This window comes from Lagopus muta, chromosome 1 (assembly GCF_023343835.1).
Source record: "Lagopus muta isolate bLagMut1 chromosome 1, bLagMut1 primary, whole genome shotgun sequence".
NCBI lineage: Eukaryota > Metazoa > Chordata > Aves > Galliformes > Phasianidae > Lagopus > Lagopus muta.
In genome coordinates, this window is record NC_064433.1 from 38228873 (window position 1) to 38255460 (window position 26588).

Consider the following 26588-nt stretch of genomic DNA (forward strand, 5'->3'; position numbering starts at 1 on the left):
GATATAGAAATAAGGAATGGAAATTTGAAAGCCATTTTAGGCCTGTTTTTCAGTTTGTCTCGATACAAACAGCAGCAACATCATCAGCAACAGTACTACCAGTCTTTGGTGGAGCTACAACAGCAAGTACCTTCATCTCCAGCAGAAATCAGCCAGTCCAAAACGCAAGATATGCAGTCGAGGTAGGTTAAAAAATTAATTTCCTTATAAGTAAAAGCAATTTATTTTGTGTGTTCAAAAAGAAGAAGTTTTTGTGGAAAAATAGATCCCTTACAAGAGACTTGTATTTTATTTATTTATTTATTTATTTATTGCTTATTTATTATTATTGTTGTATATATTTAGGAACACAATATTTATTTTGTATTTGGTATTAAGCTTGTATTTCTTATAATAAAGGTAGAGTGATAATCTCTCCAGTTAAATTAAATTTAGTTCAAATTCTAGTTAATTTTAAGGCATTTTTTTACACTTTGATTCAGCAGTACTTTACACAGTAAGAGATTGTTAGTACACACTCATGTTTTCCTCTTATGCCCAGTTGCACATCTAAATGAGTTATCTCAAATGCTTAGCAAAATGCACAGGGAAAAGGCACAACTGATAGTTCAATTTGTTCTTAACTCTTTTTTTTCCCATGCATTCTGTTTTTGAGTACCTAATTCTGTTTGAATGGCTTTTGAAATGGTAAAAGAAAAGGGAAAAAAAAATTATCTTAATCCATTTTCTTCTTTTCAGGGGTCAAATTAAGATTTAGTTAGGAAGGCAAAAAATTCAGTGGCATCTTAAATAGTTGAATTATGTTCCTCTCAGATTGAAGCTGTACAGATATTTGGAGAAGGTGGTTTCCTACTGGCCATGACAAAAGAATCAGCTTTAAACAAGTATCTATTTAAATCAAAAGTATTAGCAAGTTATGCTGTACTGAGGAAGGAAAAAAAGCTACTCACAAATAAGAGTATAAGTGAATTGTTAATGAAAAGCTTTAATGTTGGTCTGATGGCTTTAATACTTGTTTCAGTAATTTTCTTGTTTGAAAGATTTTGTGTGCTTCATGAACAATCGTCTAGAATATGATAAATCAGTGATTAAAATATGAGAGTGCAGTAGTTAAATTTTGGTTCCTGAGTCCGATTTGCACCTAAGATACTCTTTCATGTTTATAAAACTTATTCTTCAGTTGAAAAAAACCTTTTGCACCCCAAAATAATAGAAAACTTTGCCTTGAGACTGAGAATGTTGCAAAAATAAATCTAGGAGAACATTGCCAGTGGCAATTTTAGTATCTCATTTGATGCAAAAGTTAGGATCCACTTGCACTGCCTTAGACGTTATAATGTGGAATGCATTTTTTTCCCGCTTCTAAAAATTCATCTCTTTGAATGCTTTCTTTTTCTGTGAAGTTTTTTACTAGCATATAATCTAAGGAATTATGGCATCATTCTGGAAGACTCTGAACATTTTCACAAGTTGATTTTTTTGCTGTCTGTAGGGTGTTTAATAACTGCATGGGAGGAAATAATATCTTGTTATTGAAAAAGTTGTTATTTTTCTATCATAACAAAGATATTTAGAATAGAGGCGTAGAAGTATTCACTGCTTTGATCAATAGAGTTAAGGACTTAGTTAGCTGTATGCAGATACTTCTGATTTTTGGGATTTGTTTACAGTTTAGTAAAACTGAAACATCTCCTGCTTTTCTAGTTCAGCCATGGAGTTTTTTAAATTAAAACTAGCTATGATGTTCCTTTATGCATCACCGCTATTGTAAAGAATTTTGTTTGTCCAAAAAACTTGGAGAAAAGCAGTTGTTATCATTTGGAAGACAACTTAAACACTAGTTCTTTGTCTGCTCAGGAATGGTCAGCACTGAGGGGATGAATTTGTATAAAGCTTTCCTTTCATTATAATTTTGCAAGACCTTCAGTGCCTATTTCTGCTCTTCTCCTTTGCTAAGTTTAAACATACATCGTTTAGAAGGAAGGCAGTCTTTCTGCATCCAGAATCTCAGCTTTCATGACTTCATTAAGTGACATCTAAAGCTGTTTTAACAATTTCTACTTTCATCAATGCGTATTAGACTTCCTGCTTTAATGCCTGTACATGTTATTTATAGCTATTTATATTTCAACTACTTTTTTTCTTTCTAAAAAAGTACACCAAGATTAATAATGTCTTACTCCCTACCTGTAAACTAAAAGCAAGAATTTATGCTTGCTTTTACGTATACATATTTTGAGTATTTCTCACTGCAAACGTCTGTACTAACTGAACATGATTTTCTCTATCCCCATATTTATCCATAAGGGCTGTAAAGGTAAAGATCCTTCTTTGTGAAAGTTGTCTATATTTGAAAGATTCTTACCTTCTATTGTGAATGAATGTTTCTAGTATTCTCAGCTGCTAGCAAAACGAAGAGGACAAAAAGTTTTTTTTTTCATTTGTCATTGAAGTAATACTAGGAAATTAGTATAGAGTAACATGTCCACTTCTACTGCATTTGGAAAATATGATTTCCACAGATGTGTAGATCTGTTAATTTGAACTGTCTGTGGGGGACTTAGCAGCTTTTCCTTTCTTAACAGTCATCTTATTTAACTCGTTCTTTTTTCAATCAGAAAAGCCATTTTTGCTAAAAAACTTCTTAGTTTTGAGATAGAAATAAATAAGATTCTATTTAGAAGGAAGTCAAAATATGAAACGAATAGAACTCCTGTGATGGTGTTAATCGTGCCTCTTGCCTACATTTTGCTGTCTCAAATACGGACAAGTAGCTTACATGACTCCCAAGATTCAGTTCTGTGATATAATTTCTTTCATGGCATTTGTGTCTCAACATTAATTACAGAGGGAACTAGAAGATCTTCAAATGTCCCTTCCAAATCAAAATATTCTACTATTCTATGACTGATTAACAGAGCAGGAACTAAAAGTCTTTATGAACGGATGGTTTATAGTAATCTTTAAGACAATTTATCGCTACTGATTTGTAATTGAGCAGCGACTCTTTCTTTACTAAGTCTGTTGCAGTTCTGAATGTACCCTTAGAAAAGTATCTACTTGCACCTGTGGGTAGATGGCAATAAAACACACTTTAGGTGCTGCCTCTTTTTGTTTTAGCTGTAAAATCCCATAGTTCTACCATGTTAGATGAATGAGGTCTTTTTGAAAGGATTATATACACTGCAGTGTGTTTGGTGTGCATCTGTATGTACACAATAAACAAAACTAAAATACATACACTGACAAAGGTAGATGCATTTTACAGACTTTTTTTTTTTTAGAGTTCGGTGTTCAATCACATTTCAAGTTGCAATTTAAGTCTTTGAAAATATTTCTTTATAATTGCAGTTAATTTGGGCTAGATGGTTTTCCATGCAGACTTTTCTGTGGCAGGCTCTAACAAAGGTATCTACAGTTGATCAGTGTGGCAATATTTCAGCATCCTTAGCCATTTGTAAACTATGCCTAACCAAACTCAAAATTTTGAAAACTGTATACACAGAAGGGGAGCAAGACTCTGAATGTGGAAGGGTATCATTGTCCTATGTAATTCTAGTGAGGATAACCAAATAATGAAGTAAATATAAAAAGAATAAAGGAAGCTGATTTATGGTAAGTGGAATTTCATTTCAAAGAATATGCTTTACTTATGGTAGATTGTAACTTTGTACCACTAAGTATAAAATCTCTTAAAATCATTTAGCAATTAATGGAAAAGTCTGTGGTAAACAACAAATGGTAATTCAAGAAAGAGAACAGTTGTAGATGGGATTTCTGATTTCTTTTCATCCTAAAATTTCCTACGTTCTTTTGTGACTAACTGGGAATTGAGTATTTCAAAATCTGGGATAGACACTTCACTGTTTAGTTATGACTGCATTGCTGCTTAGAGATTTGGTTAAAAAATACAGTGCTGGTGGCCTTATTTATATCTGTCAGTACAGATACATGACAACAATGGTTACATTATATTTTTATGCTTCACTTTGCTGGTGGATTCCATTATCACAGCAATACATCTAAACTTTCTGCAGTGATGATCTTTCAACCACCCAGATACTAAGAGAAAACACATGTGGATGAAAGAAGTTCTGTCTCATTTATGGATTAGGCAGTAACTGGTTTCAGTAAGCTGTCAGCAAAATTCCAGAAGACGGACAAACTATTTTATCACGTACAGGAATGATGAGCACAGCTTGAGGTCCAGATGGATTTTGTTAAATTTGTTATATTAAAAGAGCACCCTGGTTTTCCTAAGTGCATAAACAAAGTTAGGTAGCTGATTTCTACAGGCAGTTGCATATATAACTAGTGTAATGAACTCGGTTTCATGTTGCCTACTTCTTAGATGTATTAGGGAAAAAATGAAGCTTATTGAACGCACATCTAGTGCTGTGTGAAACACAGTAATGCAAATGCAGTGGTTATGATTATGCATTTAAATAGATCCATGCCTGAATACTGGCGATCCATATGCCAATCTTGGTTCCACCACTGGCAATTTAGAAAAAGGCCTTTGTTTCAGTATTCTTGAGGTTTAAAATATAGCCTTAATAGTCTGCACCAAGTGCATCACACCAACATAGGCTAAAAAATGAAAGTCACGTGTCTTGGTTAATGAAAAGCAAAGGGATGAACTACGTCTCTTCCCTGTCTTAGCTCTTACCATTACTGATCATTTTGTTTTAATGAAGATAACCAGGTATGCTGCTCCTGCTTTTTTCACTATATAATCACTGTTTAAAAGAAGAAGACAAATTAGAAAAAGGTTTATTATTTTATTTTTTCCAGTAGATATCTGAATGAGCAAACTATTAGCCTTATCTGATGTATTTTTATTTGTCTGGGAGATAATGCACAATGATCTGCATTACCTAATGTGATTGCAAAGTAATGTGTGGCAACTGACTTTCAAATGGACCTTTGGGATTTCATTTTACTTTAATTGAGCTTCCTTTAAGAGTCAGCTTTTGCCCCATTTCTTTCTGCTCCTTAAAGATACTATCATAACAGTCCTTACAGTTGCCAATGAAAGGAAATTTTGATGCCTTAACAGACCAGGGCATGAAGTTCATCCTTCTTGTAGCCCAAGTAACTAAAATATGTGGTGTATCTGCATACCAGTTATATCAGTTAACTGTGTACCTAAGCAAATAGATTATAAGTAACAACGTGGGATTGCAAAAATCAGAGATTTGTTCTTGTATATAGTTTACCAGTTAATCTTCTTGCACACTCCATTTTTTTTGCACAAGTATCACACAAGTATCAAATTAATTTACACATTTACATAACTCTCACAAGGATGCTAGAGATTATTACAGTGTTGGGAATTCTCTAGGATTTATCCATGACATAATGACAGAGAAGCACATAAAAAATACACCATCACTGTGTCCTAAATATTAATATTTCTGTCACAGTTTCAGTAGCAAGTTTTGGTTTTTTAACAAAATGAATATTTCAAAACAACAGGCAAAGCATGAGCATTATTTGTAGTTTCATAATACATAGTTGCATTTGAACAACTTAGAAATTACTGTGCTCAAAAGGATTGCAGTTTGATAATTGCAAAAGATGTTCCTTTCTTGTAACCTTCATTGTAAACGGCAGTCAGTGCCATAGCAACAATATATTTTTCATAGATTTCTTCCCTGTAGTCCACGCTGTCTAAGATAAGCAGTGTTAAAGCTTAACATAAGGAAAGAAAATTTCTTTTGAAGAGGAGTTTCAATTTCCAAAAGAAATAGTCTCTTTTATAGCTATAATATACCACATACGAGAGAGGAAATATAAAAGCGTAAATTATAAAACATTTTAGATCCTTGTAATAGCTTTTCAGATTTCCTTAAACGTTTCATCTCTTATTTAATCTTTTTGCTATTGACCTCTCAGAAACTGCTGATATGTTTCACCTTCCTACATAATTCTTTGGACTGGTTCCTGAAAATCTTGTCCTTTGTTAGTTATGTTATTTATCATGCATCTGCATATAATGATATATAGTTGATTTCTCCTGTTAGATTACCTCTGCCACCTGCTCAAGGAGGATACTTCTCTTGTTTTGTCTGCACTTCAAGATGAAACTGTCATCCTTCCTTCTTGTCCTTGCAGTTTTCAAAAGAATGTTTTAATTCACTTTAGTGATGATTTTCATTTTGTCTGCCTCAGATACTTTCATGGTCTTGTTTTTCTCCTTTGCTTCTCATCACTCGTTACTTTTTGTATTTCCATTTTGATGTACTTCAGCCATAATTTTTCTGTAGCTCTTAATGGGATTTCTTCCATTTATCTTTTTAATGTCAGGATCCATCCTTTTCTATATTTCCTTTTCAAGTAACCTTAGAATACAGTTATTTTCTTTACAGATATTATTTCCTGCTCTGCCCTCCCTACATGTCCAGATTCATTCTTTGTTCTTATTCTCTGAAAACAAATTCTGCTGAAGTTTTGTCCGTGAATCTTTTTCCTTTTCCAGATCTGGCATCTGTTTAATTCAGATGGCTTGCAAACATTTGTGTAAATGGCAAATATAACTTGAATAAATATAGTATTCAGTGGGAACCATAGTGATTTATTATGGTGTTCATTCTTTCTTTTGTCCTATAGTTTATTTTATTATCTATTCTGAAGCAAAATGTTTTTTTATTTTTATTTATTCCTCAATAAATTCCTTGCTGGCAGGGTATGACTTGATCTTTCACTTGTATTCATGTATTCCTTCTAGTCACAGCTTTATGTTTGTACTGCTACTTCTTTCTGCTACAGTCAGTTCTTTTATCCATTTTTATCTCTAAATATTTTCACAGACAGTTCTGCGAATGTGAAATGATATTCTATGTATTGTTGTTTGGCAGATACCAGTTAATAAGAGAACAGTACTCTTTGCAGCAGCTATGGATATGATGAGTTTCTCTCTTCACTGACCAAAAAACTCCCCCCCAAAAACTAATGAGAAGTGTAGATTGTGTTATTTAATGGATTAATGGAGGTTTATATCAACCCCAACCATTCTATAGGATGCATTGATGAATATGATTTTTTTTTTTTTTTTTTTTAAATCTGTGAAAATGTTCCAAAGACAGTTATTTTAGATTTCAGAGAGTGACAGCCTCAGACTTTTTGGCATCCTCTTTCTCATTCCCTTTTGGAGAAAACTTTGTTGCAGTCTTAGTAATGACATACATTTCTGTGTAGGTCATCTGGTGTATTCTTGTTCAAGATCAAAAATGGCACAGAGATAGGGTCATAAAAGATAAAATTATCCCTAAGAATACATTCTCAGTTCTGGTAGCACAGTGTTGCTTGATTTGTTCAGAAAAATTAGTGGTTTTTAGAAGATTGTATTGCTAGAAGTGAGTTACATGTCAACTAAACACATTATGTTGCATGTTTTGACTAAGTTGTCATCCTTCTTGTTTTTTTTAACGGTGTGATTTCACATTCTTTCACTGAATGACAGTACTACAAATACTAGGACCAGGGTGGGAAAGATATAGTCGCTGTGGTAGAGGACTAGTTCTGACTGAGAACGTAAATGTAGATGGTCAACTGGGTTATCTGAGTTTTTGGGTTATGAACTATGAACATGAAAACATTGAGAAAGCAGTTTTGCTTCTCTTTCCAAGCCTGAATCAGATGCAGATATCTTTCCTGTATAAGATTGTAGAAGTTAAAGCAGAAGGGAAAGATATCTAGTTAATACAAAACAGATCATAGAATGGCTTAGATTTGAAGGGACCATAAAGATCATCCATTTCGAGCCCCCTGCCGTGGGCAGGGTTGGCAACACTATATCAAGCTGACTGGTTTCTTTTGATATTGCACAAGTCAAACTAGGTTAACATATCTGAACATAAGCCATCTGCTTCTTTCTTGTCTATTGTATATTTACAGTTGGGCATACTTATTAACATGTGTTAACATGTTCTTTGCGTTGGAAGTGACTTTAAAAACCGTATAGTTTCAACCCCCCCCTGCTGTGGGCAGGGCTGCCACCCACTCGATCAGGCTGGCTGGGGCCCCATCCAACCTGGTCTTGAACACATTTGACCATATTTCTGGCTTCCAACTTACTTTCCACTAGAATCCCCCATATCCTTCTCCCTAGAGCTGCTCTCAATTAGTTCTTCTCTCAGTGTATAGACCTATCTGGAATTGCCTTGACCCAACTGCAACACCTTGCACTTGGCCTTTTCGAACATGATTAGGTTCTTATGAGCCAACTTCTCAAGCCTGTCCAAGTCCCTCTGGATGGCATCCCTTCCTTCTAATGTGTCAAAAGCGCCGATGAGCTTGGAGTAATCAGCAAGGTCACTGAGGGTGCACTTGATCCTACTGTGTATGTCATTGATAAAGATGTTGAAGAGTATCAATCCCAAGATGGCCCCTTGGGGGACACTGCTGCAACACCGATAGACATTTCCTCCTGTGAATGAAAAAATAAATGTTTCTGTATCATATGTATGTATCTCTATGATATAAATATATGAAATACACATGCTTATGTAAGATTTAAAAGCATATATGTAGCACATAGATAGAAGGCACTGCATTTGGAGTAAGACAGTATTTCGTTATGTTAGCCCATGCTGTCAAATGCAGATGGTGGTGGTATGATAGTAGAGGTTGAACATTCACAGCAATATTTTGTTACATTTTGCTGCCATGTGACAGATGGCACCAGAGGGGCAGTCTGACAAAATGGTGTCTGACATGGAAGTGTGTATGAAGCAAAAGTGCGAAACTGAATTCCTCTGTGTGGAAAAAAATGGCACCCATTGACTTTCACTGATGTTGTTCATGAGAACCAAACAGTGGATGGTGAGCACAATGAAGCAGTAGGTGGCACATTTCAGTAGTGGTGGCAGGGATGTGAAAGACAAGGACATTCTGGATGGCCATGCAGTTTTTCATTAGCACAGCATACAGGCTTTTGCTCATCACTGGCAAAAATGGAGAGCTAACAGTGGTCAGTATTTTGGAAAAAATAGCGTGACTGAGAACTTCCTCTGTCAACAACTGTTCTGGTGCTATTTGTATCTGCTATAGTTTCCATAGAAATAAACAGGAGGCACTACTTTCAGAGCGACCTTCTAATATTTATAAACATTATTTCACCAGAGTTGGGCTAAAATAGCACAAGAAATGTCAGAAATACACTGTTCTTTGAAAAGTGAGTTTGATGTTTTTTTCCTCAGTCTTCCTAGTCTGCTCTTTTGAGGAATGGGGCATACTTTCACTGCCCAGACTGTTTGGAGAACACTGTGGAGCATGTGGCAGGCTTGGGATTTGGAATCAGGTGAACCTTAGATTGTTGTATCTTGTGCTATCTACCAGCCAGACCAATGAGAAGTGTACAGTCAAGTAGTCTGAAAGCAAGAGAGAGAGTTAACATTGACTACAGCACAATCTTGCTGATTATTTTTTGTTTCATTTTTAATTGAGGAATCGTTCTAATAAAAAAAATCTTGGGAGCTGGAGTGCAGTCACCCTAGTGAGATATAAATATACTTTATAAGATCAACAGCATCTAAAATTCAAGTATGCCAGTAAGGTAGAACTTTGATTATGTACTACGGCCTCCCTTTGGTTTTCTTTCTATCTTTAACAGATCACATAACTGTCATTTTAAAGCCATCGTACACCTCAACATCACAGGAAAATGGCTACACAGTTGTGACAGAGTGATGTAATGTGATCCTTTTGATCTTTCAAAAGACTGTTAATGGAAAGTAGGTGATGTGCTGGCTGACACTGTTACCTTTTTTAGAAGGCAGTTAAAATTTTTTATTTGAATCAGCTTGCTTGGTACTTACTATCTAGGTTTTTACAAGTTGTATCCTTCAACTTTACATGTTATATACTCTTTCAAGGAGCTTCTTCTTTCCTGGTATACGATGCTATTTGTTCAGCAGAAACATCTTCTGGCAGTTTAGTCCAGTATCTGTCAGTCACTTGTCTTCCCACTTCATCTTTTTTCCTATGTCCCCATTTTAGTTGAGTATTTCTCTTCACTTTCAGCAGAATGACATTTAATAATTAGTATTGTGACTGATGTGGACTTCCTAGATTGCCTGCATCTTTCAGGACCATTTCTTAAACCCTTTTATTTTGTCAGTGGCTGCATGCCCTCATTCAGCTCCCTGTCTGGGTGTTATCACTTGTGGTGCATTCTCCCCAAAGTGACCAACAGTGCTGCACAGCCACTGGTTGTGGTATAGCTCTGGGGTTTTCCATTAGCACTTCAGGGGCATCACAGTCTCTAACATCTGCATTGCTTCCCTCTCAGTACTTCCCCAGTTAAGTCCGCAGTGAATTCTCTTTCTGGGCTGCCTCAGCATGCTTATTCCATTTTCTCACAGTTTATCACCAAGCTCTGTCATTTCATCTCTGTTGTGGTGATTAGTGCTTTGTTGGAGTGTGAGAGGAAACAGGAAAACATTAGGGCTTGTTTTCACCTGGAAGCCAGTTTGAAGAGTCTAAGATTTTGGGATCAGATGTGTTTACAACATCTTGCCTCTTTTGAGCAGGATTTGCTTAATCAGAAGAATCTGCTTTCTCATTCTCTATGCACTAAATAGGAGTGATAAGTATGAAGCCAGAGGCTAGCTGATTTATTCCTGGCCTTGGTAAAGATCCAGGCTGTGCCAGCCTCTGGATGACAGGACTGAGCCCCAGCTCTAAGCTGCCCCATTGGGCTTTCCTGAATGCTCTGCAGATGGGGCTGTTCTCTTCCTCAATCCCTATGTCCCCTTCATGCCAATTTATCAAGGCTGGGCTTTGCAGGCAGCTGCTGTGGCTGCTCCAAGGAGCTGAAACTGTGACTGTATAGCAGGGAAGGCTGCTGATAGGAGTATTATGGCAATGGAAAGAATTTGGGGAGCAGACAACTGAAAACTAGGAGTATCCTACTTTCTAGCCTTTTGGTAAATAAATAATTCCTCATCCTAAATGCTGTGATGTTAAATTTCTGCTCTTTGGATTGTTAGCATGCGTCTGTGCCGCTTTAATGCGGGAATATATTTATAATGCCTTTGAGTATTTATTAGCATTAACAAAAATACAGCTTTGAGCAAAACAGGTCTGTTTTCCTCACTGCCAGATGTTACCCACTGATAAGTATCAGGTAGGATGAAAGGTAGCAGGTAAATATTTTATGCACTCAGAATGGCTCTGGCGTGGCTGGACTTTAGAAATGTTGCAGTTCACATTTGTAACAGAGGGGACAGCCATTGGAAAACAGACATCTGTGCAGAGCTTCAGTGTGTTCAGCGCATCAAGTGCTAGTGGAGAAGGAAGAACCAAAATACTTAGGTGCTTGATACAGTTATTTTATGAGCTGCTAAAATTCTCTTTTTCATTTGACACGTTGCTTTGAAAAATAAATTTAGACAGTCACAATGCTTAGATACTGTGTTGACAAATCTATCCATTCCTGTCAGTACTGTCTGGAAAAATTGAATATGGTCTACAGAAAGATTCTTGAATTTGCTAGTGGATGGAATCCCAGCAAACAGGCTTGAGAGGAAAGAAGTTTTTCCAGCAATCATTTCCAGATAGATGCTTCATTTACTTATTAAAAGAAAACAAAATAAAATGTTCTGTCACTCTGTGGACTGGCTTATCAGTAACTCAGCAACTGAGTTTGAGTGATTTGAGTAGATTCCAGCTCCACTGGAGTAACACTTCAAGTTAGAAAAGCTACCAAGCACCATGACAAGGCAGAACTTTCAGCTCTTCAGCCAGTGGTTAAGATGCATCCTATTCATTCTGCTTTTCCAGCTCACTGTCCATGTTGATTGTACTGTGTATCATTGTAACTTCTACAGCATAAATGCTCTAAGGTTTAATTTGATGTTCCATTTTTCCCACAAACTTCTGAGTTTAGTCATTGCAGATAAGTGGTTAACCATTGCTAGGTTTCTTCATTTTAGTGTTTAGTATGTAGACAAAAAAAAAACACAAGTGGAAGAACTTATCAAAAGATGAGCTAGTAATTTAAACACAATTTTAACAACTTCAGTAAAGCATCATGTATCAGATTTTCATTATATGTCTAGGCATTAAGAAAAAAATGGCTGCAAATGAAATACAAAGTGATGTACTAAGGACTATACATAGAAAAAATATATACTGTAATTATGATGATATTCTTATATTTTTTTACAATTCCCACAAAAGTTATAGTCATGTGAAAGAGCACTTTGTCGGCATTACTATGAAGTTAGATGTTTAGAGAATTGAATGGTGCTTTTATATGTTGAACGATTTGGTTTTACTCTCTTAACACTGAAGTAGTCTCCCTTTTATTTTTCATTATGAGCATGTGCATTTTGTAACTGGGAGGCATAGAAGCAGTGTTGGACCCTTTACTGTGGTATAAGCTCATAAAGTAACAGTAAAGTAATCATGCAGCACATTGAAGTGTCACTTTGTCCCTTTATTTGTGCCTTTCCTGTGCTTTTCTTCAGAGCAGCCATGCCTGTGTGGGAATATTTTTCTCCTGTGAGAACCCTTCCCCTCTGTTCTACGCTGAGCCTATCTACCTCATTGGGCCAGCAGAAATTTCTTAATGTTCTGGTAAAATCAGTGTCACTAGGCATTTCCTGTAAATTCTGCCAGTCTGTCAAGGTGGAACTAAACACTGGTTTTATCACTACTCAGAATAGTTAGGAATATGCAGAACTGTAAGAGACTATGATTGTCAGAGCTTCTGCTTACTCAGTTCTCTATCCCTTTCTGAAGAATGCAAGGAATTTGATTTTGTGATGGCATTTGACTCTTCCCTTAGGCTATATGGGTCCCACATGGTGCACCTGCTTATTGTATCTGAAATTACTTGGCAGGAGGCCTTATCTCGGCCATAGCTTTGATATCCCCCCTGTGCAAATGGTTGAAACAGTAGCAGTTATCAATCTGCTATTTAGTAAAGATACGTTGCAGAATGTTTAAAGGAATGTATAGTTTTTAGCCCTGAAGCACAGCATTTGTAGATAAACTACTTGGATGTCTTAATAGACTAAGGTGCATTTTCCTATGAAATTTAACAGTGAATCTGAGTACACGTGTTGGCTTTCCTAATGGAGCCCCTGATTCAGTGCCTCAGTAATGCATCGTATACATGAACTGTGCTGCCATCAATAAAGAAAATTATGATGGAATTCTCTTTCTATACAGCTCTACTGTCATGAGGGTTACCTTTCTTTAGTAGAAATTCTTCTGAGTCCCCACTGGGTCTGGAACAGCAAATCTCTTCCTACCTGCAATCTCAGTTTGCTAGGGGGGCTGATAGGTGTATATTCATCTTTTGTACTTTTTGTGGGGGAAAAAGCACAGGCATAAAGTGTTGAAGTGCTCTTTACATAGCAGAGCTAGTGTTCAGTCACTGTGCCCAAACTGTCAATTTCTAAAATAATTTCTAGAAAATAAGACAAGTTATAGCAATACCATTATTTCATAATCTGTGCGTTGCATCTTTCATAAAAATCTGCATGTTGCATTACTTCATATTTTTGCCAGTTGATTTGTATTTTCTCTCCATGTTCAATTTACATTCATTAACTCATAGTTTGCTGATAAGTGTGTTCTTTCTATACATGTTCAAAGAAATTCTTTAATTCAATTTCTCTGTTTCTTCTCATACAGTCTCACAGCCAGATATGCAACTCAGTCTAATCACAGTGGAATTGCAACCAGTCAAAAAAAGGCTTCTAGGTCAGTTAAATATCTCTAATTTATTGCTTGTTAGCGATACTCAAGCGAGTCAGTGTCCATTGGTATTTTATCCTTTGGACATAAGTGGGCATTAATCAATGTGTATTGATGTTATGCGTGCAAACTTTGCATCAATGAGCTTTACAATAGGAAAGCCTTGTATGGACTGGAAGGAGCTGATCTGTACTGTTTATTAGTAATATTTCTGGTTTATATGTATCCTGCATCTTTGTATCCTGCATGTAAAATACCAGGTGGAGGGTTAGTTGGTGATTTTAGTGCTCTTTATTCTGTAGCTCAAATTCATACTTCAGTCATAAGCAAAAAAAGTTTGGGAGCCATCCCAGTTCCCAGTAGATGTTTCATATGTATCAGGAACCTACCTGAGAGGTTCATAGAGCCAAGTTCATGCAGAAGCAAAACAGGGCAGTAAAAAGCACTTTCAAGAGTTCTGCTCCTTCAAGTGTAGGCCCAACACAGTCCCTGTCAGCAAAATGCTTTGTTTTGCTTGTGAATTTGACACAGCTGCCCTGATTCTGTTCTCACCTATACTTATAGCACTATGAGCACCACGAGCACTAAAATCTACGAGCCGGGTTGCAGAAGAAAGAAGCTGAGATCTAAAGCTTATTCTTTTTTTGTGGCGTGCAATTAATGTGTTCATTAATCATACTTTTGCTGGACAGTTCATTGGTGAGAACAATGAACTATAAGTTGCATAATCTACAATAAAGATTTCATTTTGCAGCATAGCGTACTAACATGGTTTGAGTTGCTGGCGATAGCTTGAAGTGAGCTATACCACAGTCCAGTTGCTTTGCACCTGCATTTATAGGTCTTCTGTTTTCCTTACTGCTGATGCTCCTGTCTTGTCTGCATTCAACATGTTGGGGTTAACAGTTTAATGTCTAATACTTTAAATCTGTGGCAGTGTTTCCGAAGCCTGTTCAGAGGTATGTGACTTGTCCCTTATTTGTTATTCTCCTCTTTGCATTTCCTTAGCTGCTTAACATGATTCTGCAAGAGCAATTTAAAACCTGAATTCAATTAAAAGAGACAGCATATGAGGTAAACTGGAAAGTGTGTAGAGCAAATGACCTCATGTATAACGTGCTTACTGTGGCAAGTTCTTGAATTCTGGCATGCAGAATATATGCATATTTTATATTTTAACAGAACAGATGAGTTTCCAGTGTTGCACATGCCTTTTCATTGCTTTTTTCATTACCTTTGACAAATGATCTCGGGGCTCTCATTGCCTGTCAAATTAGGGTAATGAGAAGGAGCAAATGGATTTTTAAGTTTGTTTTAGTGCATTCTTCAGGGAGCAGAAGATCACTAGAATTCATGGGTCACAGTAAAGGTTAGCACGCGTACAGCTGCAGAGCAGAGACAGTCTGCTGCAGGCTTGGCACAGACAAGCAGGGCAGGCTGGCGGCCAGGAGGAGCCGTAAAAATAACGGATGGATTAGCTCTCTGAGGCTTAAATTGGTAAAGGAAGACAACATGGAGCTGTTTACACGTGTCTGCTCATGAAAACAAAATTTGAACCTTTCTGTTACACTAGAATAGTCAACATAAAAAGTTTACAAGAAATCTAGCATTTTGTAATTCATTGTACTGTGATGTTTTTCTCCCTTCTCATGCTGTTATTTCATCATATAGTGTAGCATAATTAAATACATCTGACTTAATTTGCATTGACATTATTAAAATCATCATATCATTGCAATAAATGAAAAACGCAAGATAGATATTCTTCTCCTATGGAAAAAGTGTCTTTCCAATTTAAGCATTTCATTTTGTCTGTCAGAGAACCAAAGTGGAAAGAAGTGGAGTGACCCGCAAAGATGCTGCAGAAAGTTTGATGCAAGGATGTGTTACAGAATCTTTCATCAGAGAGCAGATTCAGACAGAAAACAGTGCAAGCTTACATTTGCTTACACTTGGGATATCAGTCTGCATTTTTTCGTTTGCATAGCCACCCTGTAAGGTTCAGATGGTGGCAGCAAACACTAACAATCGAACTGCATAACCTACATTGTGTACTTGTATCAAAAAGGCATGCATTCTTCTGTAGTGTTTAGGTGAAACATTTATTTTCAATACTCTTATTTGAAATTACAAGCCTGAAGAGGTAGAATTGCTAAGGACAATAGTCTTCTGGAAAATAACCAAATAAGAAAACTGAAATATCAGCTTTTGTGTTAAACGCAGCTGTGGAGTATTGAGTACAGTTAGACAAATGAAATATGTTTCAGTTATATATTGTTGTGTTTTAATCAATTACTGTAAAATTTACTCTTGAAAAGTAACTTACTTAAATACAAGTTGATGCTGCGCTTTAATGGTCTTTTAAGGTGAATCTGTTTCAGCAATGTTAATGGCAAATGCAAAGCATCTTCTTACATGTCTTGCGAATCTAGAAAGCATCTTTTTTTCTCTTCTGTGTGCATAAAGATAAGCTTTTATTTTCATTTGTTGAGTCTACCCAATTTGAATCCTCCTGTTTATTGTTGCTTACATAAAATCATTGGTTTTGGTCATTGGTTTTGAGTTCTGGTCTGATATTTGCATACCGCCTCTTCTATATGTCACATTGCACACAACAAACCAGTTTCTGATTCTACTTCTAGGCTTCCAGGACCCTCAAGAGTGCCAGCTGCAGGCAGCAGTACCAAAGTTCAGGGAGCTTCCAATTTAAATCGGAGAAGCCAGAGCTTTAACAGCATTGACAAAAACAAGCCTCCACAATATGCAAATGGAAATGAAAAAGGTAAGTGATTAAAGTTAGACAACTTACTCTACGGAAGTAATACACAATGAAAAAAAAATAGCTCCTATCCACAAGGGTCAAAGAAATAAATATAATTTTTAGACTTGTGGAGGAAGCACCATGGAGTCAGCCCTCTGAATTAGGACTTGTGATTGAGTTGGGGTAGAATTTAAGAATGGAAACCTTTCAAGATATTTCTGAGTATTTCATCCCTCTTTGATAGAAAGGTCCTCGAGTGATACTTCTGAAGGGAAAATAAATCCATATTGCTTGCCTATAATCTTGGTCCATGTTCAAGTCCACTCATACCATAGGAGGGCTGCCGTGTTTTTCATGAGAGCATCTAAAGGAGATGAATGTTACATATACACAAGAATATCACATATGTCTATTGTTTCAGGACCCTATGTCAGACTGAACAGAGAATTGGAAATTAGGTCAAATGTAATGAAATTTGGCAGGGATTTGAATTCAATGGTCATGTTTTATTGCCTTCTTTAAGCATGATTGTCTGTTTTGCAAACAAACTTCCCTTAGTCCTTCCATTTCATCGGTCCTCTGATGCTGTTTTCCTGGAAAATGTGCCTCTTCAGGCTTTATCTCAGAAATAATAATGTAAAAATTCAGCCTTCTGAGTTGTGTAACTAATCCAGTCCTCCCCTTCTTTCTCCCTCTGTGTAATGAACAACATTTTATTCATATCTCTGGGTTAGAATACAGTTGAAAATGATACAATATACATAGTACCCATTTGCATCCTTGGGGTCTGTGGGAGGAACAAGTATGCAGTGAATGTTCTTCATCCAAGCAACAGGCAGCTATCCAGATTTTTTTTTATAAAATTCTGATGAACACAGTTTGCCCCTAGCTGTATCTGAAGATATAAAACCATTCTTTCAATAGTTACTTTTTTACTTTTACTATCAGTTGAATGCTTTAGTTAGCTCTGTAGTGCAGTTTATTTTATTAAGGACTTGTTTATTGCAAGACATACAGACTAAAACTAAAAAGAGATCAGAGAATAAACTGAGCAGACAGTTCACAAATACGATAGTGAAGTTATGAAGTAGGAGATGTGGCCGCTTGAGTGAAGGTATGTACAGCAAGTTCAGGTTTTAGAATTACTTTGTAATGTTGACATAATTTTCTATTGAAATATGTGAAAGAGTGAAATGATTCAAGGTTTGGTATGCTTGTTGCTATGATTGCTCTTGGTTCATTAGTTGAAAACTGTCTTTGAACTGCTAAGGTTTACATGGCATTGCACATTTTCATGGCTTTTTGCATGATGGATTTCTTTGCTTACTCATTTCTTCACAGCAGGGAATGAGAACATTGATGAGGTTTTTAGTGAAGTCATCACTAGCAAGAAGATAAGGGTGGCTTTGTTTGTATAAAAAGCATCCAGTTCTTTTTACAGGATATAGAAAATATAATGTTGCGTAACTAAATTAAGTATTGCATATTAGATGTTTCTATCTGCTTTCTTTTCTTCCTTTGAAAAAACAGCAAAACAGATGGAGGAATATTGATTTTTCATGCAAATATAAGCTGAATACAGGTTTTACAATATGTGTATAAAGAAAATGCTAGAGAAAATGACTGTGAGGAAAAAATGCGAGGATAGCTATCTGTTGTTTTTTCTTTTATAATACACTGACAGAACACATGGGAATCGGTATTTCAATTCACTAAACTACTTCTTTGCCTAACTAGAAAAGTAGTTGTAGCATGATATTTTAAAAATAAAATGATTATAATGGCTATTTTTAAAAAATGTTACAATGAAACTTCCAAGTTTTATTAATTTTTGAGTACTTGAGAGTGTTCTGTGTTTCTGAAGAATTTTTTTCTGAGACAAACCTGAACCCTCACAGTAGCAGTACTAATAATAACAAATGTCTCTTTAAAAAAAAGTGGCACTATACCTTGAAAAAATTATCTTTCCTTACATTCCAGCACACACAGTAAGCCTATTATTTTAATTTTTGCCTCTTGATGCTTGCAGAAAGACAACTTCAGCAGGTTGTAACGGACATACAGTCCACATACACTAATTTCTGAGACTTTGATCGTATAGCAAATAACTGATTCTTCATTAGGGCTGCATAAACTGAAGCAGAAAAGGGGATGCCATGCATTATGCAAATAGGTAATAGAACTGAGAATATACAAACCTCTTCAAGGTCAGACCACTTTTGATACTGCTTTTTTTTTTTTTTTTTTTTGCTGCTGTACATCTTCCTGTATGTGCTATAAAGAGGTCTTAGAAAAGATGTACAGCATAAGAGTTTTTTGATCCAATTATAAGTAATACTTGAAATTTGTTCTCCTATTACGCAGTTTTCAGCTCAGTCACAGTAAGGAAAGGATATACAGGCATAGACATAAAGGAGAGTTAAAGTGGTCCAGAATAAGATGTAATAAGTGTCTGCTATGTAATGTGTCATTATTTAGTAGGTTATTTAATGTTATCTCTTCTGAATGTTGCTTAGTACGTAGTTTATACCATATGAAAGCCAAAGTCCCCTTTAGTGAAAGCGGTTTTGCTGCTCATTCAGAACAGTCCAATTTTCACTCATGGACATAATGCATTGCCATGATATAGGTAACATTATGTTATAGTGATCAAATCCAAGGGAAAAAATAAATAAATAAAAGATGCACCAAAATGATGAAGATGTCATGTGCAGAAACTTTGGAGTGGAACTTTGAGTCTTTTTCTTGCCCTGGACTTTACAGCTTTAGGATGGGTTGCAAAGAAGTTATTCAGGTGACACCACATCTATGTCCTTTGGATTTAGTGAAATACAGAGGAAAAGAAAACTGGGAAAATAAAACTCTTTGAAGAAACTAATGGTTCACATAGGTAATAAGGCACAACATTTTGAGAATAACAGCAAAATAATTAAAGGCAAATTTAACTTTAAAAAAACCAAACCTACAAATATTTACACTTCAGAGCTTAGGAACACTGTCTCTGAATACTAATAAGGACCTTTATGTCACCAAAATAATTGCCTACCTTTACAACATAAAGTGTTGTTTATATATTGTCCTAAATCAATTTCAATGCTTTTCTAATTATTTTGTTCATAAGGACTCTAGGAAATGCTGCTCTAGATCTCCATTTTCTGATGGCTGCAGATCATTATTCTGTGGTCAGTATGTGCACCCACTGCCAATTTGTTAACATGTGCTCTGGTGCACGTATGCCACCAGTGATCCCTGGTGGTGTTATCCTCCTGTTCTGATAAGAGGTGGCTGCTTTCTCTGGTTGGAACGTGATAGCTGAACTGGCTGAAATCACTACACAGAGCTCCCATTCTGTCAGGCATCCTTACAGCTATCCCTTACAGCTTTTCCATTTTCGGTTAACCTTTCTGGTGTGAGTGAATAACATTGAATGCTATGATCTGGGCACCTGGCATAGCATTATTAATAAGCCTGCTGGAAACTCTATGCCTGCTCCAGTATATCTGGAAAATCACTGCCTGGCTATGCTGCATCTGGGAGCTGTTTTCTCAGAGCCCGTCTTCCCTACTAGCACCGAATATAGCAAAGATCACTGATGAGAAAGCAGATGAGAAGGACTGTATATTGGGTTCTGGAGCCAATTTCACTTTCTGCAGTGCACACCTAAGAGGCTGAAGTTATGCTTTCCCAAAGGAGATTGAGCTGAGCCCTGCAGCACAAAGCTCCCAAGCAGAATGCAGGATTGTTTTCACCAGAACTTGATTATGCCTTTCAATAATAAAGGAATGGGAACCTATACAAGAAGCCCATCTGCTTGTAAAATTTAGTGTATATAAATATGAAAATTTTGTCCTAGTTTATAGTACAAAAGCACCACAAGGTGGGGACAGATTTCATACAATGAGCAGCTAGAGCTAAATCCAATTGCTCAGAAAGCAATGAAGGATGTACAGCTTCAAGTCATACATTTGGACTAGGAGTGGATAAATCTTTCTATTCCACATCATTAACTACAGGCAAATTCTCTCTATTTCTTGATAGCGTGCAGTGGAAACTTCAGATTTAATATAAAAGGCAAGTTCTCTGTTTGTACCTTTTGATGCTGTTTATGGTTTGTGACATAGGGATCAAATAAAAATCAGTGGTTCTGGAATCTGTGTGTGTTACATATGTGGCAGAACAAGCTGGTGGTGAAATAGCGAATACTTCTCTTTTTACATTTTTTTCCCCATTAGTTCAATATTATATAGCAGGAAATATGGCAGTGCTTGTAGTCTTCTTTAGAATCAGGATGCTTTCTTTTTCGGTAAAACTAACAGCCTGAAGCCAGACAAGTATAACAGAATTAATTCAAGAAAATTCAGTGACATCCTGCTGTGCTCAGATTGTTACATCTATTCTTCATTAATTTTGCACATACTTTAGGTGAATTTTCAACTGCAGTACCACTGGGATAGCTAAATACCCCAATCCTCCTGTGCAATGAAGGCATGTTTCGTGGAAGGCAATGCATATGTGCAGGAAGGTCCTCATGCACACCCAGTCCTAGGCTATCAGCCATAGGGCTGTTCCCTGATATAAATTAAGGAAGCCTGAGGGCTGTATTAATATGTAACAGCTGTTGTTCGCCCCAGGCTCTGTTCCAGGATCTGAGGCTCACCAGAAAATATCAGGGGCCCAGCCACAGTTCCTGCCTTGGTGGTGGAGTGGGGAACAGTTCTGCAGCAGCACATCTCTGTATGCATGATGCTGCCTGGAGCCAGAGAAATAAGCCATCACCTCACTTCTCCCAAAAAATGCTCTGAGGCCACTCATGTCAGTTAATGTTTTATTGCCAATCAACTGGACCCAGCATTCAAAATATTCTTGAAACCTTCTGTGCACATGAAATACTCCAGGCAAATGGCATTTAAGACATCTATGGAAGGTGGAACTGATTGGCTTTCTGGAGTGCAATTGGCAATAGTGTTAATAAGTAGGGGCTGTTACATTTCTATTGTGTTAATAATTATTGTGCTTAGATGAGTACATTTTGTTATGTGTGCATTCTATTTGTTAAAGAAAAAAACAATTCTTCTCCCAAGATGCTCAAAATCCCCCTTTTCCTGTATTATTGACCTTAAGACTTCTAGGTGGGTAGTCTAATCCATACTATGGCCTAAGGGCTGAGACTGAAAAAATGGAAATTGCACACAGCTTCAAACTGTGCTGGAGGCAGATATGTCCTTTCTGTCTTCATCTGCTGTATTATTTAGACAGGGGAGCCACAGGGTATAACTTTGTCCTCTTGTGTAAGTGAAATATCAAGCATAGTTTTTCTACTATATGAACTATATTTCTGTTACATGTTTTGTAGTCTCATCTTAAGGTGAGCAGGACTAGGAAAGTCATCCTGCCCCTGTACTCGGCACTGGTGAGGCCTCACCTCGAGTACTGTGTTCAGTTTTCAGCACCCCAGTACAGAAAGGACATTGAGGTGCTGGAGCAGGTCCAAAGAAGGGCAACAAGGCTTGTGAGGGGCTTGGAGAATATGCCCTATAAGTAACAACTGAAGGAGCTGGGGCTGTTTAGTCTGGGGAAAAGTAGGCTGAGGGGAGACCTTATTGCTGTCTTCCAATATCTGAAAGGTGCTTACAGCGAGAGCAGGGTTGGTCTCTTCTCACTGATGACAGGATGAGGGGAAATGGCCTCAAGTTGCACCAGGGTAAGTTTAGGTTGGATATCAAGAAACAGTTCTTTACAGAAAGGCTTGTTAAACGCTGGAATAGGCTCCACAGGGAGGTGGTTGAGTCACCATCTCTGAATGTGTTTAAAAACCATTTGGATGTGGTGCTCAGGGACATGATTTAGTGGAGGGTTGTTAGTTAGGGTAGTTTGGTTAGGTTGTGGTTGGACTTGATGATCTTGAAGGGCTTTTCCAACCTGAGCAATTCTATGATTCTACGCTTCTATGATATATATATTTAGATAAACACCAAAAATACCATCTTTCTCAGTTTTTTTTTTGTGGTTGTTTTGTTTTGTTTTGTTTTGCTTTCTTCCAATGTTTGTAGCATTCTTTTTTCCTTTGGCCTTTCAGATTTTTTTATTATGAGAAACTGATTGAAATTTTTTTTTTAAACAACTTATTAAAGATAAAATCTTTACATTGGAAGGTTTAATTTGTATAATGGGATGGTTACAAGTCAGGCATCTTCAGGCATGCTTGAGGTCATAGCAGGAAGTATTGTGCAACACCATAATGGTGGGAAAAAAGGCATTTTGATCATATATTCGTGTGTGCTCTGTACACATGCAAAATATATTTATTAGAAATCACATTTACCTTGATTTGTGAAAGTTTTTATGTGATTGTGCTTTTTATGCTGGGGGGTATGCTGTTACCTTTAGGCAGGAGATGATGAGAGAATAATTGTACCATTGTCATTCTTTCTGTTTTTTAAGCAGATTCACCAAAAGGCCCTCACCCATCTGCAGGCATGAATGGAAATGTGCAGCATCCCACCAGCACTGGGCAGCAGCAGGTCTCTGCCATACCCTCTCCAAGTGCCAGCAAGCCTTGGCGCAGCAAATCCATGAATGTCAAACACAGCGCGACCTCGACCATGCTATCCGTGAAGCAGCCCAGTCCTGCAACCTCCCCTACTCCATCCTCAGACAGGCTTAAGCCACCCCCTACTGAAGGTGTGAAGCCCCCTTCATCTGGACAAAAATCTATGCTGGAAAAATTCAAGTTGGTTAATGCTAGGACTGCTCTGAGACCGCCTTTGTCGCTGAGCTCAGCGCCCAGTGACAGCGGGAGAGAGGATGACACCTTTTCAGAGTGTGGTGAGGTGGATGTGCTAAGTGGTGGGATGAACAGCAGTGGTTCCACAAGTAGCAGTCCTAAAGTATCACCGAAGTTAACTCCTCCAAAAGCTGGAAGCAAAAATCTCAGCAATAAAAAGTCTTTGCTACAGCCAAAGGACAAAGAGGAAAAGAACAGGGACAAAAATAAAGTTTGCACTGAGAAAACTGTCAAGGAAGAGAAGGACCAGGTCACTGAAACATCTACAAAGAAGAGCTCAAAAATTGCAAGCTTAATCCCAAAGGGAAGCAAGACAGCAACAGCCAAGAAGGAAAGTTTAATACCATCTTCTAGTGGGATCCCAAAACCTGGATCAAAGGTGCCAACAGCAAAGCAAAGTACTTCATCTGCATGTGTGGGAAGTAAGGAAGCTGAGAAACTGAGGACTACAAAAGGAAACCAGTCCCAACCAACACCTAAGTCCCAACTTAACGAGAAGGCTTCTCCTTCCTGTGGGCTTGCTTTTTCTGAAGGGAAAGAACCAAGCACTGCTCTCACCCCGGGGCCCTCCACAGCTCTGTCAGGCACAGCAACAAGCAGCGGCCAAAGCTCGGGGAATGGTGTTGTCCAACTTCCTCAGCAACAGCAATACAGCCACCCTAATACTGCCACAGTAGCCCCTTTCATTTATAGGTAAGGTCACTCAGGAAAATTGGTTTTGTGTTACCATTCAGCAAAGAGAGCTAAAATGGAGAACATAATGAGCTATCACACTGTCATGTTTCTTATCTCCCAGGTTCCACATGCTGTCACAGCATCACACGTTTTTCTGATATTATGTTTTAAGTAATACTCCTTCGCAAAAAATTTCCCCCTGGAACACTGATTCTCTACTTTATATGAAGGCACTCCATCACAAATATTTTCCGTTTAAAATTTGGGATATTTTGATTGGAAATCCAAGTCACGTTATGAGTTTCCTGCTCTGTTTTTGAAAGGTCGTGGCTGAGTCAGGTTTCCAGTGAGAATATTCCTGTGTGCAGTTTAAGAACCTCAACATTTATTTGCTGATATCTGATAATGTTTGCTTAAAATACACCATTTGCTAAAAGAATCCTAAAATAAACTGCTGACGTTTTCAGAGAATATGACTTGTAGGATATTAGAAGAAAAATCATATACAAACTTTTGCAAGCGTTCGAAAGCATTCCAGTATTTTGGGCAGAGAGAAAAGCTTGCTGGCTGTTAGTTTTTATACATGAGCTAGATATAGATTAACTCCTTAGAGGCAGTTAATTTTTAGTGGTGGTGCATGATCTTTTGCTGGCCAAGGCTCTGAAACAGGGGAATGAGCAGTTAAATGTATTGATCTGTGTCTGAATTTATTTTGCTATGTAGTAAAGCAACCAAAGGAAAATGAGAGATTTCACTGTTATACAAACCAGAAGACAGAGTAAGTGTAGAAAGACTGGCAGGCAGCTTTGAGTAATGATTTCAGATGTCAGCTATTGGAGAGCTTCAGCTACAGTTGTGGGTAAATTTAACATCTGATAAAATGACAAATATGTTATTAAACAAAATATACTGGCAGTTTTTGTTAGCGAGTATTGCTGTAGATAATCTTGGCTAAAGAATAAAGAGATGCTGAAGTAGGCTCTGAGGGAGTATATATATCATTACATACAACTAAACATAGCTTCAAAACCAATCTTGATGAGTGATAAACTGTTTAAGTTAATTCTGAACAAAAGCAGGTCTGAAAATCACATGGGAGGGGCAAAAAGCATTATATAAGATACACTTATTCTAGTATGCAGTGGGTTGCCTCCTGAGTTTTAATTAAATGTATTACTGAGTGTACTAAATATGCAATGTTTCAGTATAGCTGTCTGGAATATTTGCAGTGAGACAGTCACTTGCAGGGTGGTACGTAAGATGGCCTACATATGTGTTAGACTGCATAGATAAGGAGAGAGAAAAGGAGGCTATGCTTTGCTTTCAGATGCTTTTGTTACTTAATGGCAGTGTTGTCACAGATTTATGCCATTTCATTGCATGATGGAGAAACCTTATTGCTCTTTTAAGCTTCATCATGATGAAAAATGTATTTGGAATTTGAAAGGGTGATATAAGTGTGCATCTTCCAGCAAAATTTTGTATTAATAATCTTCTATTTGCTTCAGACAAGCAGTAAAAGAGACTGTATTTGAAGTTAAATCTCACATGAAAATACATTTCTCCGAGCCAAGGTCTGATCTCAGAATGCCATGAGCCCAGGGTAATAGGCCAACTTTAATGAGGTTTTTTCAATGTATATCTCTGTAACTGAAAGCTGAATCTGACCCACAAATACACAGTAAATGCATTCCTTACAACTCTCAAGGGCTTTGTGATAGTACACGACAATTTCACAGAGGAATATAAATATAACCAAGGATAAAATAGTCATATTTCCGAAGTCAGCAGATTTATTTTTGAGGACAAACAGCAAGTAGAAGTGTACACAAAGCTAGGGTACTATATTTACATTTTGTTGCTTTTAAATCTAAATGTTTATTGAGTGATGTCAACAATTTATACCTGGAATTTTCAGGTACACTTGTTGGCTACTGGAACAGCTTTATGGATCAGTGGGGTAATAAACAATAGTTACCATTCAGACTAGCAGGCTTTTTTATAGCTAGAAAGAATGTCAAGACTCAGTGAACATCTATTATAGTCCTTGTAAAATGTTTCAAAATAAATTAATAAAAAAGATAATGCATTTTATCCAGAAACCTGCAGAATTCATCCAACTGCAAAACACTACCGTAGTTAGTATAGGCTATCAACACAAGGCTAAATAGACAAGTGCTTTTTCTGGTTTATCACTGATATCTGTGGATTCCGTATATTTGGCAATGATCAGTTATTAGCTCTGAGGATGTTAGTGTAGATTTGTGAGTAAAAGGAATTACTCCAAAGAGTTTCTTTGAGACCAGCGTGAATACTGAGTACTTGAAGAGTTATCACCGCTCATGGCTTCAAATAGAACATTTTCACTGCTAATGGGCACAATGGGATAGAATAGGCTATTTCACTAGTAGGTGCTGAAATGATACATTGCACTGTTCAGATTTGCACTCTTCGTGCTTGGTCACTATCTGATGCCACATTGTATTTATGCCTCTTAAACACCATGGCATGGAAATTCTTACGGGATTATTACTTCTTTTCAAAGATTAGCAACAGTAAAAACTGCAATTGACATAATCTAAATGGATGTAATTTAAATTCTTCCATCCTCATCAGAAAGTAATTATTTATTGTGAATATGTTATTTACATCTCC

General features: G+C 37.0%; 1 protein-coding gene across 11 annotated transcripts in view; it reads left to right on the forward strand.

Annotated features, from left to right (window-relative positions):
• The window catches only part of NAV3 (neuron navigator 3), a 523919-nt gene that overhangs the window by 377216 nt on the left and 120115 nt on the right, over positions 1–26588 (forward strand). For 8 of the 11 annotated variants that reach the window (XM_048934384.1, XM_048934394.1, XM_048934333.1 and 5 more), the window contains 4 exons: positions 8–182; positions 13651–13719; positions 16356–16495; positions 22916–23951. In XM_048934384.1, the coding sequence (XP_048790341.1) occupies positions 8–182; positions 13651–13719; positions 16356–16495; positions 22916–23951 (1420 nt within the window). The remainder of the gene's footprint in view (positions 1–7; positions 183–13650; positions 13720–16355; positions 16496–22915; positions 23952–26588) is intronic. The other 3 variants (XM_048934343.1, XM_048934360.1, XM_048934378.1) reach the window with 2 other exon arrangements.